The 15,157-nt window shown below is 49.8% G+C and overlaps 1 protein-coding gene across 1 annotated transcript in view; it reads right to left on the reverse strand.

Moving 5' to 3' along the window:
* Positions 1-7,737: 7,737 nt before the first annotated feature.
* Positions 7,738-15,157, reverse strand: part of NSMF (NMDA receptor synaptonuclear signaling and neuronal migration factor) — a gene marked incomplete at both ends in the record, with an annotated part of 46,047 nt that continues 38,627 nt past the window's right edge. The window contains 6 exons of the mRNA XM_080630605.1: positions 7,738-7,835; positions 10,051-10,126; positions 10,490-10,592; positions 12,138-12,217; positions 13,529-13,599; positions 14,107-14,140. Of these exons, the coding sequence (XP_080486731.1) occupies positions 7,738-7,835; positions 10,051-10,126; positions 10,490-10,592; positions 12,138-12,217; positions 13,529-13,599; positions 14,107-14,140 (462 nt within the window). The remainder of the gene's footprint in view (positions 7,836-10,050; positions 10,127-10,489; positions 10,593-12,137; positions 12,218-13,528; positions 13,600-14,106; positions 14,141-15,157) is intronic.

Here is a 15,157-nt window from a genome sequence, read left to right on the forward strand (position 1 = left end):
CTGCATCTGGGCCCCTTGCACCTCTCGAGCTCTGCTGAGTTTTCAGCACTTCCCTCACTGCTGCCATTCAGAGGTCCTGGGTCTATGAACAGCCAGGGAGCAACAACAAAAACGAAAACCAAGTGAGAGAGACAACCTGCTTTCCTTTTTATTACAATTTACATCTCTTTTTATTAAACCACATCTTAAAACCTAGAAACATTAATTTGAAACCTGGTTATCATACACGAAGCAGCAGATAGTCTCAGAGAAACACACTGACGGAGGCAGTAGAGATGGCAAATGTCTCCCATGTCACAGCCAGGTTTGCCCCTTGCCTGACATCCAGCCAGAAACCACCTCCAACACCGGGGAGAGGACTTTGGAGTATCTCCCGTTGGGCTTTCCCAAGCAGCCAACCTGCTGGTCCAGGCCCCCCCGAGACCTCAGCAGTTACAGTCTTTGCATTCAAAACTCTCCACTAACTTTAAGACAGTTTGGGCCCCAAACCAGCACATCCCGGTTGAGCTCTCTAACGCAGAGTCTCTCTAAGGTCAGCATTTCAAGCTCCTCATGCATCTGTTCTGCCTTCAGCTTCCTGCTGGGCTGAGCAAAGAGGGACCTGAGTGCTGGGATGTACCAGGGGCTCAGCCTCGGCTGAGATGGATGCACCCACACAGCGTTGCACTCAGGATTGGTTCTGGCCAGCTCCCTCTGAGCTCAGCAGAGAGCAGAGGCAGAACCAGCCCCCAGAGTGCTGTGTCCTCACAAGGCTTGTCAAATGGTTGATCGCTGTTCACACTTGGGGGTTTGGGGATGTTTCTCCCTGTTGACCTCTGCTTCTTTCATTCTTTCTCTCATTAGGATGAAAGGAACTATGAGGGTGCTGAGGCGCTGGCACAGGGTGCCCAGAGAAGCTGTGGCTGCCCCATCCCTGGCAGTGTTCAAGGCCAGGTTGGACACAGGGGCTTGGAGCAAGCTGCTCCGGTGGAAGGTGTCCCTGCCTGTGGCAGGGGTTGGAGCTGGAGGAGCATTAAGGTTCCTTTCAACACAAACCAGGCTGGGATTCTATGAGACATCCCAGAGTTTCGGAGCATTACCAGGTATAACCTTGTCCTCTATATGACCAGACTCATTTTCAAAGCCTGCACCATTACCTTTTCCACTCATTACTGCTGTAATTACTGCTGTAATTTGGTTTTCTGTTCAGGAAGCCAATGAGGCCTCCTCAGTAGCAGCTCTGCAGTAGCAAAGGGAACGCTTGCAGCTGAGCTGGAAATGAAAACTGGTGTCTGGTCTCCGAGGGGAAGGAGTAAGAATCCAAAAGGCCATTTTCTGCCAGCCCTGCCAGAGCTCAGCTATTTCTGTGCTTGGTATCACCACTGAAGTCAGCCCAGTTCCAGGAATAGAGTTGTTAAAGATCAACAGGAAACACACAGCGGAAAAACTACAGTCTTGCTCATGTGGGTACGACTCCAGCCTCATTTCCTGGGATGAGGAACACCAAACTCGCTTGTTTTTTTCAGTCATCCCCATCTTAACACCCAGAAAAACCACATCTCACTTAGCACAGTGGGAACAGAGAGATCCTCACTCAAAGGGCCTTGGCTGGCTCATCTACGATGCTTTAAGGGCATTTTGAATGTGAGAGTAATGATACCTGTTCTGGAATTCCCAGCTCCAAATTAACAGGATCTATAGTGGTGACTGTATCCCTACAAGTAAGTTTTAGCACTAAAAAAGGAAAGAATTATCCCATAACCTCACGCTCTCTATTGAATACCATGACATGCATCTGTGCTGGTCCCAGCCAGAGGCCAGGGTGCCGGCAGCAGTGCCCAGCTGCTGGCTGGGTGCTGGACACGCTGCAGTTCAGTCTGCCCTGCTAAGATTGCTCCCCAGGTACAACCCTGCACAACCACAGGAGGAAAACACCACTCAGACAACACAGAAACCCCATGGACCTGGAAGCTGGGCAGGACTGTGCCCATGGCTGTTGCTGTAGGGATTCAGGGAATCGCCGGAGGGGCCTCCCCAGGACAGGATGAAACCTTGGCTTGAGGGCCTCCGGGAACACCTTCACTCTGCTCAAGGCTGAGCAATGCAGGTGGAGGCTCCTCTTGCTACGGGTTTATGGGGCCATTACTGCTTTGATTAATCACCAGTTCCTTTGGCTGCTGAGATAAGGAAGAGAGACTGAAGTGCCCAATTAACTACCGAGATATGGCCTGGCTTCCCCCTGTGCCAGCCCTAGATCTGACCTGACCTGTGCCAATGTTAAGGATCCTCTAAAAGCAATACAATAAAGTTAAAAATCACTGGGTTGTATTAGTTAAGATTTACTAAACATTTATAGCAGAATGCAGCTTAGCTTTCCTTCAGATGGACTCCTACATTTAATGTCCGTGAGGTTTATTCCCTCCAGTCTTTCTCACACTGATGGCTGTATGTTGGGCTGAAGTTATGCCTGAATCAAAGCAGCTCCTGGTTCCTGTCACTCTTCCACAGCTCGTGGACAACCTTGGCAGGAGACAGCAAACTCCAGTATCTTACTATTATTTCTGCCAACTGCAGGATCACCGGGGAGTAACAATGCTCACAGCCACGTTCATGCTCATTAAACCACCCCTTTACTCACTCAGTTCCAGTATATGGTATTATTTCCAGGCTGACTTGTCATCAAGACCAGAACAGTTTCCAGTTGACTTTGGCTTCTGTTTCCACAACTTAGAATGCAAACACTCCCATGGAAGATGCAGAAAGCCACAGATACTCTGGGAGCATGGAACAAAATACAGGATCACAAACAACTTTTTACAGGTGGTGTGGAAAATGATGCTGCCACTGGCTATCCTTCGGGAGGATACAGGGGTATCTGCATGGCATCCTTTGGGAAGGGCTGTCTGTATCATCAGCTGCAGGAGCTGTGACGGCACAACCTGGAGCATGGAGCGATTCAGCTTCACGTGTACCTGCAGAGCTGGGTCCCCATCGCTCAGCAAGGATGACACAGACACAGCATCCTCTGATGTGAGGTTTCGGCAGCGCACACCAACCACCATGGGCCACAAAGGGATTTTTAGTCATACGCTACCATACCTTATCCTGGACCAATGCATTAGCAACGTGTAAGCGTGACTCAACCTGGGTTTTGATGGGTTGGTGTTTACACATACACAGAGTGCAGAGTGAGCCTGTTGTTCCACTCCGGTCTGGGTGGGATGAAGGACACGCTCCCATTTCCAGATCCAGCCAGCCTAGCGGTTTGAAATCAGCATTTTCCATTCTTTCAAGTGACCCCACTTGTGTTGTCCAAAGGTGACGAAGCAGTGTTTGCAGTCATTGCCAGCACAGCCTTGGGAACAGGAACTCCCAGCCACAGGTCACCAACGCAGTCACGTCCTCAGACAGCAGCAGCTATTTGTGCAATGGATGAGTGCCAGGAGCCGGTGAGATGCTAACACAGCGCGGACAATGGTAATGCTGCCCCACGCTTTCCTGCACATGGCAGAGTACGTGGGGACAGTCGAGGGGGACTGTCTCCCCCAGACCACAGGAAAGAGCCTGTGTGTGAAGAGACAACATGCACACACACACACACGCACTCCAGAAGCCCTGGGAGCAGGAACCCTGTGCTGAGCTCCAGGCACGAGGTCCATGCTGAGAAACGAAGAACAAGTCCACTTCCACAGGCCCCTCCGCAGACACAAAGCAGAGCCCACCGTGGTCCATGGGATGTGGCTCAGGTGGCTCTGGGGGCAGTGGAAGGCAGAAGCGGGTGGGCTCCCCTGGGAGCACACAGCGGGGTCCTCGCACAGCAGGATGCGCTGGCTGGTTGCCTTTCCCACTCAGATGTTTTGTTAGCGCTACAAGGACTTTACTGGGTTTGTTTTCCAGTTTTTTAATGCAGGAAGGGATTATCTGCTCACTCATCCATTTCCCAGCCCAGGAGGTCGGCTGCGAAGGGAAGGTGGTGGCTGCAGCACGAGGAGAGGTGCAAAACGCTTTAGCTCAATTTTCTACCTATCTCTGTGTCCTTCGGGTAACTTGAGTTTTCTTCTTCGCTTTCCTTCCCAGCCAAACAAGAGGGAAAGAGAAAAGCCTGCCTGGAAAACCCTGTAGAACACTAAAGCCACATCCAAGAAGACACCACCACCACTGCCCCCAAGTCTCTACAGCTGGGTGAACATTCTCTGCAGGCAGCAGAGGATCAGGTGCTGCTCCCAGCACATGAGCTAGGCTGAGGAGCTGCAGACCAAACTGCAGACGCATTTGCTGCCCACCTTTCTCCTCTCCTGGAGGTGACAATCCCAGCCCAGGCCATAACACAACCAGCACCCTGCTGACACTCAGTACTGCCTCATAGCAAGAGCAGCAGAAACTCCCAGCATGGTTGGGCTGGCACTCAATTTAACTATCCCAGTTTGATCCACTTCTCTCCAGGGTTAACCAGGTGTTCCTGTTGCTAAGAGCAAATCCAGCCCATACAGGACCTGCAGGAGCAGTTCCCCATGGTGGGGCTGAGCCTAACGGTGCCACAGGGCTGGAGCTCAAGCACACCATGACCACTCGCTCCAGTTACCCTGAGAGGTGAGCTCCACCGAGCCAGGTCAGCTGCAATTACCAAGTGTGTGTGAACAGACCAGTTTCAGAGCTTCCCACAGACACGCCCCGAGAGCAGGCAGCAGAAACGTGGGTGCAGAAGTGGAACAACAGATCGTCCTGTGTGCCCAGCAGCCATCGCTCCTGGGGTGCGAGGAAGCGGCCTCAGTGTCTGCAGAGGGGATGTCACGGCTGGGACCGTGCTGAGCACACCCTGAGTCATCCTTCACCAGCTGGTTCAATGGAGGAAGTTCCAGGCTCTATTTTTAACTCTGAAGTTTAAATAATGATGTATTTTTTGTATCCTCTCCTCTGCTGGTCCCTTCCGCTCCCAGCAGCCACTGGAAAAATCCAAGCAGGTAAAAAAGGGGAAGAAACTGGTTTTCTGCTTTCAGAAATGGGTAACTTCAACGACGCTGTTTGCGCAAAGGACTTGAAACATCAAAAGTCTGTTGTCTTTCCAGTCACAGCTTTTAGAGCATTTCATCTCTTTAGTCAAACGAACACCACAAAGGGAATAATACGCTCATGTCATAAACATCACAAACTGAGGAATATAGATCTTTGGAGAGAAACGCATTCATCAGTGTCATTACACTACACTACAGTCAACTGCACCACTACAACAGTCCATAATGGTCATTCAAACACACATCTTCCTACAGAAGTTATGCAACTGTACAAGCTACCTTGCTACTTTGCACCCCTAGTTCTACAAGTGGTCAATGAGGATAGATATACAATAGTTGTACAGAGAAATCACTCAAGTGGATACAGAAACGGGCCCTTTCGGAGTTAAAGAAGGTTTTCAATAGTTCCACAATGCTACATTCATGCTACCAAGTTCACTAGATTGGGGGTTTACTTTAGCAAGGAGTAAAGGAAGAACATTTTGCCCCCAGTTAGGAGCATGACCAAAGGGGCAGAAAGGGAGAGGGTTTTGTGTCAGCATTTTAACCTGCTGCTGCTGTTGCCTTCTCCACATCACACACAACTTCCTGCTTTCATCGCATCCCCAGCTCCCACCTCTCCCAGAACAGCCGGTGGAAGCTGCCATCCTACATAACAGAACTGGCATCAGTTGTGTTTTCTTTCTTATACCTGGCATTTCCGTCCAAAAGCTACAGACTGGGGCCCATTATCCCCTTCACTACAGGTCTGGACAACATGAAAAGGGCAAGAGTCCAGCCAGGGATGAGCCGTGGCTACCAAACCACTCCAAAGAGGTCCCCCTTAGGGTACAACAACAGCCTGCACCTATTTGTTTCAATGTGTTGCTTTCAATGCCTTTAACCCATCTCTCTCCAGCTAGTCCTCTCCTTACTGTATGTACATTATTTCTCCAAAAGTTCTGCTATAAAACTGCTGTGGTGTAAAGGGTTGAGCAGTTCCAGCCGGACGCCTGCTCCCCAGACTTACACCCACAGCTGCGTCAAGGGGGAAGGAGTACTCTACAGGTCAGAACAGCTAGCTCTCTTTGTTAAGTATTTAGAAGAAGATTTGTACATATATTGTCCTTCACAATCAACTAATTTTAGAGAGCAGGAAATCAGGAAATCAAGGTAATCCTTCCCAGTTACTTCTCCAGTGTGTATAACTTAGTAAAGCAGTAACTTGTATCATCTCGCAGAACTGCCAGAGAGACCTACACAGGCTCTGAGCAGTATGTACCCTCTGAACGGGAGAGCACAAGATGAACAAACCCTTCCCAAACCAAAAAGCAACCCCATGACTGAAACAAAAAGTAAATCTATTCTCAAATATATCCTCACATGCCAAGCAAGAGCCCGAATTCCCAAACCCGGCTGCTCGACACAGCTCTGGGCTTCCTCTGTCCTACACCAGATGGGATGTGAGCAGCTCAGACCATTCAACAGGTCTTTCTAGAAGTGGGATAAAGGTGGTTGATGCACAAACAACTGGCAATCAAGCGAACAGAGGGAAGATCCAAACTCGTGCTACAAACCCGTGCTGTGCTCCTCCACAAGCATCTCTTCAGTCTCCGTGGAGGGTTTCTGGTGGTCGCGGAACTGCGCCGCTCCACACCGCGGGCTAGAAGGAGAACTCATCTCTCAACACACAGCAAAACACCAGCATGAACAAGCTAATTACCATGGCTATTAATTTCTAATTCAGTTTGATACCATAGTGAACCCAACTGAGGCTTCTCAGCCAGGTTCTGTATTTCTAGCCTAAAGTATTTCAGCAAAACTCAAGTCCGGTAGTTTTGCAGCAGCAAAATAGAAAGTAACAAAGTTGTGTCTACTTGGAGGAGAACTGTACATTCGTGAGAGCACATACAATGAGTGCAACACAGCTACTCTGAAAGTAAGGAACCAAACCGGCTTAATCAATGCAGCAGACATGCAGGGTCTGCTAAGTTACCTTAAAACCGTGTTTGCTGGTGATTAAATACGTCTACAGAAGATATATTACCATTCTGAATATATTTTCAAGCAGACCAAAAAAATACCTCATCTATTGGTTACTGGTGTGTTATTTTTAACTAATTAAGTATTGGGAGGGATTTTACCCCCCCTTGCTATAAAAATTGCACTTCTTAATTTCTATTAAACAAAACCAAAAAGAGATAGGTTTCAATTCTATATTCCAGTATATATTCACATGGAAACTGGATGGTCTTGCTCTAAGCTTGCAGGAGTAGGTGTAGCAGTCCTTGCTCTCCAACATCCCCTGCACAGAAGGTGCCACCAGTACAAACCCTCCTTCCTCTGTGCTCTGGTCACTTCTTCAGTGTAGTGCATGGGTAAGTGATTTGATTTTATTTTTTTATAAGAAAACCTGAGCTTCAAAAGTCTTTAAAAGGACCTGGAATCAAATCTGGCCCATTCTGACCCAAAACAGCTCAGTTCTGCAAGGAACTCCATCCTGTCCTCGTTGCACACAGCTCCTCCTGAGACACCACGGCTCTGACCTGAGGCGAGTGAGGTGTCAAACCCTTTCCCTCCAGTCTCTCTTGACCCAGGAGACTTTCCTCCCAACACGCTTCCGAGGGCTCCTTCTTCCCTCCCTTTAGCACTGCTGCCTCCCATAGGGCTTTGAAGGGCTCCCCGTGCCAATAAAAAAGTCTCTCTGCAATCAGCACGACTTCTTGGACACCGGTGATCAACTTCCTCTTGCAAAGTCTTCTCCAGCTCATAAAATGTCATCGTAATCCAATAGTTTAGAGTGCTGGCGGGTCTTCCAGAGGCGGTAAAGGCGGAAGTCAAAGTAAGTCTCAATCATTTGCTTACCTAGGAGTGAAATGAAGCAGAGGGGTTACACCCTGCAGCAGCAAAACCACCCTACCCACCTATAGGCAGAGGCACAAGAGAACCCATCCACATGCTTCATCGGTGAATACACTGAATCGGTGAATACACAACATTAGCAGCAAACATCTTTGTAGAACTCAAACCATGAAAGGCTCCTTAAATCCCTTGGCAGGGTTTGTCTGAGCTGGGAACTGAGCACAGAATCTGTCTCCAGACTTTGACCTCTCTGCACTAACGGAGGCTGTGGAAGGGGGCTGTGGACTATCACAGAATTACAGATTGGTTTGGGTTGGAAAGGGCCTTAAGATCATCCAGTTCCAACCCCCTGTCACCAGACCACAGCTCCAACAGCATGCGTGAGGCTACCCAGCCCAGGGACTTCAGGACCTCACAAAGCCAGAGTTAACTCATTGTAAAGATTTGTGGGAAACATTAAAAACAAGTAACTTGAAAATTCAAAATAAAAATGGGTGCTCTGGTTTATAAATGAATGCTTACAGCTGCCCCTGTCCTGCAAAGCTGTGTCTTCTCACAGTAAGGAGCTCAACAGGACACACTAATGCAAGCTCTGTGCACTGGCACCTCTGACGGAAGGTGAAGGTCTCACAAGGCCATTACAGACCCAACGCCATGCACAGGAGGCAGCGAGTGCCTTTGAAAACCCAAGGGCAAACAGCCTCTGAGACAGGGCTTAAGGATGGGATTTTCGGTTCTGAGGCCTGATTAAGATTAGTTTCAGATGACTTTGCAAAGGATTACAGCCGGTGTACTATTAGCGCGTCCCAGATTGATCAAGGGGATAAATTCAGGCGTGTTCTCCAGCCCAGCCTCTTCAAAGATTAACTGCTTAAATGTGTGCACACAGAATCTGCTGCCTTGCCTGCCAAGCTGCACAGAAACACAGGAACTGCCCTGCAAGTTGCTTCTGGGCACACATAAATCCTTGAATGGTTTGTGTTGGAAGGGACCTTAAAGCTCATCCAGCTCCAACTCCTGCCACAGGCAGGGACACCTTCCACTAGAGCAGCTTGCTCCAAGCCCCTGTGTCCAACCTGGCCTTGAACACTGCCAGGGATGGGGCAGCCACAGCTTCTCTGGGCACACTGTGCCAGCGCCTCAGCACCCTCACAGGGAAGAGCTTCTGCCTAAGAGCTCATCTCAGTCTCCCCTCTGGCAGGTTAAAGCCATTCCCCTTGGCCTGTCCCTACAGGCCCTTGTCCCAAGCCCCTCTCCAGGTTTCTTGTAGCCCCTTTAGGCACTGGAGCTGCTCTGAGGTCTTCCCTTCAGGAGCCTTCTCTTCTCCAGGCTGCCCCAGCCCAGCTCTCTCAGCCTCTCTTCATAGCAGAGCTGCTCCAGCATGTTTGCTATGGGATCTGTGCAAACACTGTGTAAAGTAGGGTCCAAATCTCAACAGGACACAGACATCTTTGTGCAGCTTGAATGTGCTCAGCTCTGGTATGATCCTGCGACAGTAAGTGGAGTTAGGAATAACCCATCAGTGCTGATGCGAGTGTGAGCAGCAAAGGAAGTCTCCACAGTGCTTACAGTCTAATGCTGCATGTTCTTATCTTCTTAGAGGACACTGTACCAAGGATTACAGCAAAGGTAAAATAAGGGCAAATTCAGAATATGTCGCTTCAGAAACTGCACCCATAATTACTCACATTGACCAAAGAACAGGAAAGATTCTGTAGCCCTTGAAACATCCTGAGCTACAGGCAAGAAACATTAAAAAAAGCAAGGCAAAGCAGACTGAGATGCAGAAGGGCTCCAGCCCAGTGCTTGCTGATGACACAAGTCAGTACTAGTGGTTTGAATCCTGCAGAAGAGAATCCTGCACACTTGGTTACAGAAAGGCTTCTGCTCCCACCTGCATTTCTACCATGGACTTCACGTGCCCCAGTACATGAGAGATGTCCTAAACTGAGCCTGGAAAGCTGACTGCTGTTTAGGCTGCTTTGCCACTGCCCATGGCCTGAGAGAAGGTTGTGCAGCCAACAAAACAGATGAAATGTGAACATGGAGCAATTGCAAGGGGAAAATCAGGTTCAGCCACTGAATTAGAGAAGGAACAAGCAAAAGCAACACCATGGCAAGGCTGAAGGGAACTCAGAAGGGCTTTTTAAAGAAGAGGCCCACTGAAGGAGGCAGCCTGATGAGGATGGTGTGTGTCTTTGTACAGAAAATAAGTTACCTTGAGCTGATAGTTCAAGTGGAGACTCAAAGGCAACCCTATAAGGATTCATTAAGTTTTTCAGATTCTGAAATAGCTGAAAGGAAAAAATATTGTGGGTTAGCAGCTGAAAACAAAGATGAACTCCAGGACACCCAGCATCGCCCATCATTGTTCCCTACCTCAAGAAAACCTTCCACCGCTGTCCTTTAACATATCTAGCTCACCAGTAACTAAAGTGCTTTGAATTCCTGGTCCCCTCAAAGGCTTCAGTATTTGTCACTTATTCCTCTCCTGCCCTCTGGGGAAGGCACAATCCATAGGGCCCTTCACCCATTCACAGCCTCTCATGGGACAGGATGGCAGCATGTTCCCACCCAGCAGGAGAGGAAGGTTTAGACTTCACAGTGTGGCTATTTGGCTTGGTGCTGCTCACCAGACACTCCCAGGAAGCTCTTACCTTCTCCCCATTGGGGTTTCCAAGAACATAGCAGCCCATGATGTGAATGATATTTGGTTCAGGATTGACTTTACTCATCAGCCGGCTCAACCTCTTCCAGAAGCTGGAAGAAACAGGAAAAAACAGAATATATAATTTAAAGCAAAGCAAACCCCCCCCCCATCTCCTCATGAGTAATCAATCACAAGGATGTGTGCACACAACTCGGAAGGGACCTGAGGCTTGTAGCCTGAGGAACAATCTGCTCAGGAAGAGTCGTGATTTCTTAGGCAAGGAAGCACAGCGGCCAAGCAAGCGCCTGAGGAGCAGGTCCCAGTCATGTGGTAGGGAAGAAGGAGCAGCCCATTGAGCCAAGGAAGCTCCAAGGTGAAGAGAAGGGAGCAAAGTCCACCAGGAGTGCTTTCGGACTGCCAGTTTTACCGAGCATTCTCCTCTTTTAGCAGTTCCCTCCAATTGTCTCTTCCATTTCTATCAACAATTACCCTTTCTAAAGATGAGTGGTATCAGTGCACTGGTTCATTTGCAGGGCGCAGAATCAGCAGAGAACAGGTGGAGAAGTTGTTCTTCAACATAGCTAGAGACACCAGCAAACCACCCAGTGCTTGGTGCTGCTCACCAGTCAGACCCAATTTACCTTTTGGGACTACTGACCAAACACACCGTGCCTAAGGGACAGGAGATACAACCACCTCCCCTGGGCAGGGCGTCAGGGCAGGCTATGAAGCCCTCTGTGATCAGACTGCTTTCCTCCGGACTGCCTCCCAAGGACATACAGGTTAGATGGAGATAGTCACATCCAAGCATCTAAGTTTTCAGCTGTGTGTTCACAGCTTTCTGAAGGTCCCTGAGTGACCAGCTCTGGACCAGCCAAGCCTGGCCCGTGTTCAGAAGCGTGTACACAAACACGTGCTGAAGAATTTTATTGACAGTGTTTGTGCCAGAGCATGACAGCACTGAACAGATGCAGATTTTAATACCCAGTTCTCATGCCAACAACAAGCTGTGCAGAACAGGTTGGTGTACATCCTCTCCCCCACAACGAAGTGAGTTTGAGCCAGCACAAGTGAGCAGGCAGCAAAACAGGCAAAGCTTAACTCTCTGCAAGGAGAAGCAAAATTGCCTCAGCAGCCCTGGCTGACAGGGTGCTGTTAGTGAAAATCCTCCTTAGGAACATGCTGGACTTTGAGCAGGCTTTGCAGAGGCAAATTCCATTTCCCCTGCAATCAGGAGGGAGTTACCATAGGCAGCCGTGGGGAAGCCGGTTGGATTTCTGCTTAGAAATGCTATCTCAGCCACTTCTGAGCAACAGAGGCACAAAGCATGTGTCCTGGGGTCTGGTCAGCAAAGCTGGTGTTAGGAGAGGAAATTTCTACCCCCTTTTTGACAGTCTCTGTTCCACAGAGACACTGAGCAGATAAAAGCATCAAGCTCCTGGTGACCTCTTCTGGGCTGCACCACTCCAGGGCCAGGCTCAGCCCTCTCCTCCTTGCATCCCCTCTGAAGGAGCTTTAACCTGCTGTTAGGTCCTCCCTCAGCCTCATCTTCCCCTGACCAACCATTCTCCTGTCCTGCTCAGGCGTGTGCTACAAACACAGCAAACCAAGCAGCACAATGCTCTGTGAGTCCAGAAGGTGATGCAGCCACTCACAGGATCATATCTTCCTCCTTCTCCACTTTGGCAAATGTGGCAACTTTGTTCTTTAACAAGTATAAGTGACCAGGGCCTCCCTGCAAGAGACAGACAGACAGATGTAAACCACTGGGCACAGGCCATAAAGAAACAAAGCCTGGATGTTTCTTGTCCTGCAGAGCCCTGTGTGCCACAGGGGAGCAGAGCCAGGCTGGCATGGCTGCTGTGTCCTCCATAGCAGGCATTGCAGGGCTTGCTCAGGAAAGAGTCACACATGGGAGTGTTCTGGGGGTTGGATTCTCTGGTTTTTACTGTTCTATGCCCACCTCATTCTAAAAAGGCACAATAATAGACAAAAATGTTCATTGTGGGTGGCTGGAGAGAATAGGGAAGACAAGAAAGTCCCTTTTGCTTGGGGATTCTAGGGGACTCGCCGTGGTGGGCAGAGAGAGGCTGAGCCAAACAGGGATAAGCAGGAGAGACATCACTGAGGAAGAGCTGGACTTTGGCTGTAGCAGGCATGAAAAGCTTGAGTACAACAGCAGGAAAACTGAGTCACCATCTCCGAGTCAGTGTGCTGCAGACCTTGTTATTCCACAGCACTGGGCACGTGGAAAAGGGTTCAAGTCAGGCCAGCTCCTAACTTCTCATTTCAAGGTTTCTCACACAGCTGCTAGGGAAGTGTGAAGCTGAACACCCGGAGGAACAAGAGACGTGGGAAGGAAATCCCCAGACCCAGCAGGAATCTGTGCACCCCAGCTCGGCAAGCCTGGACCCTGACAGCACAGGCTGGGCTCCAGCGCCGAGCTGTGCCATCTGCCGGTCTGCTCCAGGACACACACCCTGCCACGGCCACACTGAGCGTATGGAAACTGCAAGCACATCGCATCACAAATGCTTGCTCCTGTCTCTGGAACCCTCCCTTCGAGGTCTGTATAAAGCTGGTTTCCCTGGGTTTCCTTGAAAGCAGCTGAGGAGCAGCCCAGTTCTGGACTTAACCACGCTAAATCAGACTTTATTTCCTGCTGTTACAGCAACTCCACACTGCTCAGTGACTGGGGAAAGGAGAACTGAAAGCTGCACATGTGCAGTTACTGTAACAGCACCTGACCTTGGAGCACTGCTTCCTCTTTGTAATTTTCCCTGTAGAAAGTCACAGAATCCCAGACTGGTTTGGGTTGGAAAGGACCTTAAAGCTCATCCAGTTCCAACCCCCTGCCACGGGCAGGGACACCTTCCACTAGAGCAGCTTGCTCCAAGCCCCTGTGTCCAACCTGGCCTTGAACACTGCCAGGGATGGGGCAGCCACAGCTTCTCTGGGCACCCTGGGCCAGCGCCTCAGCACCCTCACAGGAAAAAAGCAGACAAATTGTGACAAACCCCCCAGGCCCTTCACAACTCTCATGTACCTGGCAAAATATCAGCATCTTCCAGATCTTGCAGCCTTTCCGATAGATATTCAGCTTCTTCTCTATTTCCTCTGCAACAAACACATTGGGAAATTTGAACCATGGAAGTTCAAAATTAATCTCATTTCTTGTCACATCAGTGCTGAAGGCAGGAGGCTGAGCTGCGAGAGGTGCTCAGCACCCACATCCCCAATGATGACAAAGCAAACCCTTTGCTTTCATGCTGTGGAAAGCAAGAAACCCTGACACATTCCAGGACAGAGAAGGGACAGAGCAGCACCAGGCACTGCTCTGCAGTGACCATGGCACTGGATCAGACCCAGCTGTCCTGACCCTCTGCTAAAGCTCCTCCTCACCTACAAGGGTACAATGAATCTTTGCTGCCCTGAGCCTCAGCTTCCCTTCCAAAAACTGGGAGCTTGGCATAGAAAATGGGCCACAGAAGTGAAGTTTCCTTACTGCAGCACATCCAACAGCCCTGACACTGTCAGGTGCCACTGGGTGACAAAAGCACCTTTACCTTGTTGATCAGTTACATCTGCAATGGGCAGGAGTTAAGGAAAGGAAATAACACTCACCAAGGATGTCATCAAAGGTAGCATGTTCATGGTCCTGGAAACCAAGAGAGAAGACATATCAAGGTTTACTGTCACTACACCAGCTCCCATGACATTATTATAGTGTCTAACATGGCACACAATCCCATTCCCAGGCAAACGGATGCTCCAAGAGCTCAATTTTACCAACTGATGGTTTCTGGTCACACCAGAGTAATAACCACCCTAAACCTCATCTGAGTAAAGCAGCTGAAGACTGAGTGGTCCATGAAGACCAAGTCTCAAAGCTGAATCCTGCAGACAAGGCCACAGCAGATACCATCCATCAGATGCAGTCAGCATTAGCAATGACTATTTGCCTCTTGGCCCATGTTTTGTAGCCAGCTTCTGGCTCTAGATGTGTCCAAGCTGGCTACAAACAACCACGCTGCCAACACATCTGTCTCTGGCACAGCAGGGTCATCAAGACATCCCTTTCAAATGCAGTGAATATAAAGTGATGAGGAAAAGAGACCCATGGCTCCATGCTGGTGCTTCAGACACCTGCTCCTAGAGAATAACCGAGGTTCTGACTGACGGGGTTGCACCACTGTACAAAGTGAGGGGGCTCATGGTTCACTGCAGAGCTCCGAGGTTCTCTCTAAGGATGAACAGAAGGAGGAGCCCTAAGCCTGGCAACACATAGCTCTGCCTGGGTGCTCAGTCCTGCCCTGCTTTCCTTGTTGATCTTCCCAAGCTCCCTGGTCGTGCTCCCGTAGTCTGGCAGCCTCATGTGCAATTTCCACTCCTCCTTACTCTACCACTGAGACCTGAGCCCCTCTCCCCGAGCTACACCAGACCCAAAACCAAAGAATCCCAGCCTGGTTTCTGTTGGAAAGGACCTTAAAGCTCCTCCAGCTCCAACCCCTGCCACGGGCAGGGACACCTTCCACTAGAGCAGCTTGCTCCAAGCCCCTGTGTCCAACCTGGCCTTGAACACTGCCAGGGATGGGGCAGCCACAGCTTCTCTGGGCACCCTGGGCCAGCGCCTCAGCACCCTCACAGGGAAGAGCTTCTGCCTAAGAGCTCATCT

The sequence above is a fragment of the Psittacula echo genome (assembly GCF_963264785.1).
Source record: "Psittacula echo genome assembly, chromosome: 16".
In the NCBI taxonomy this organism is placed as follows: domain Eukaryota; kingdom Metazoa; phylum Chordata; class Aves; order Psittaciformes; family Psittacidae; genus Psittacula; species Psittacula echo.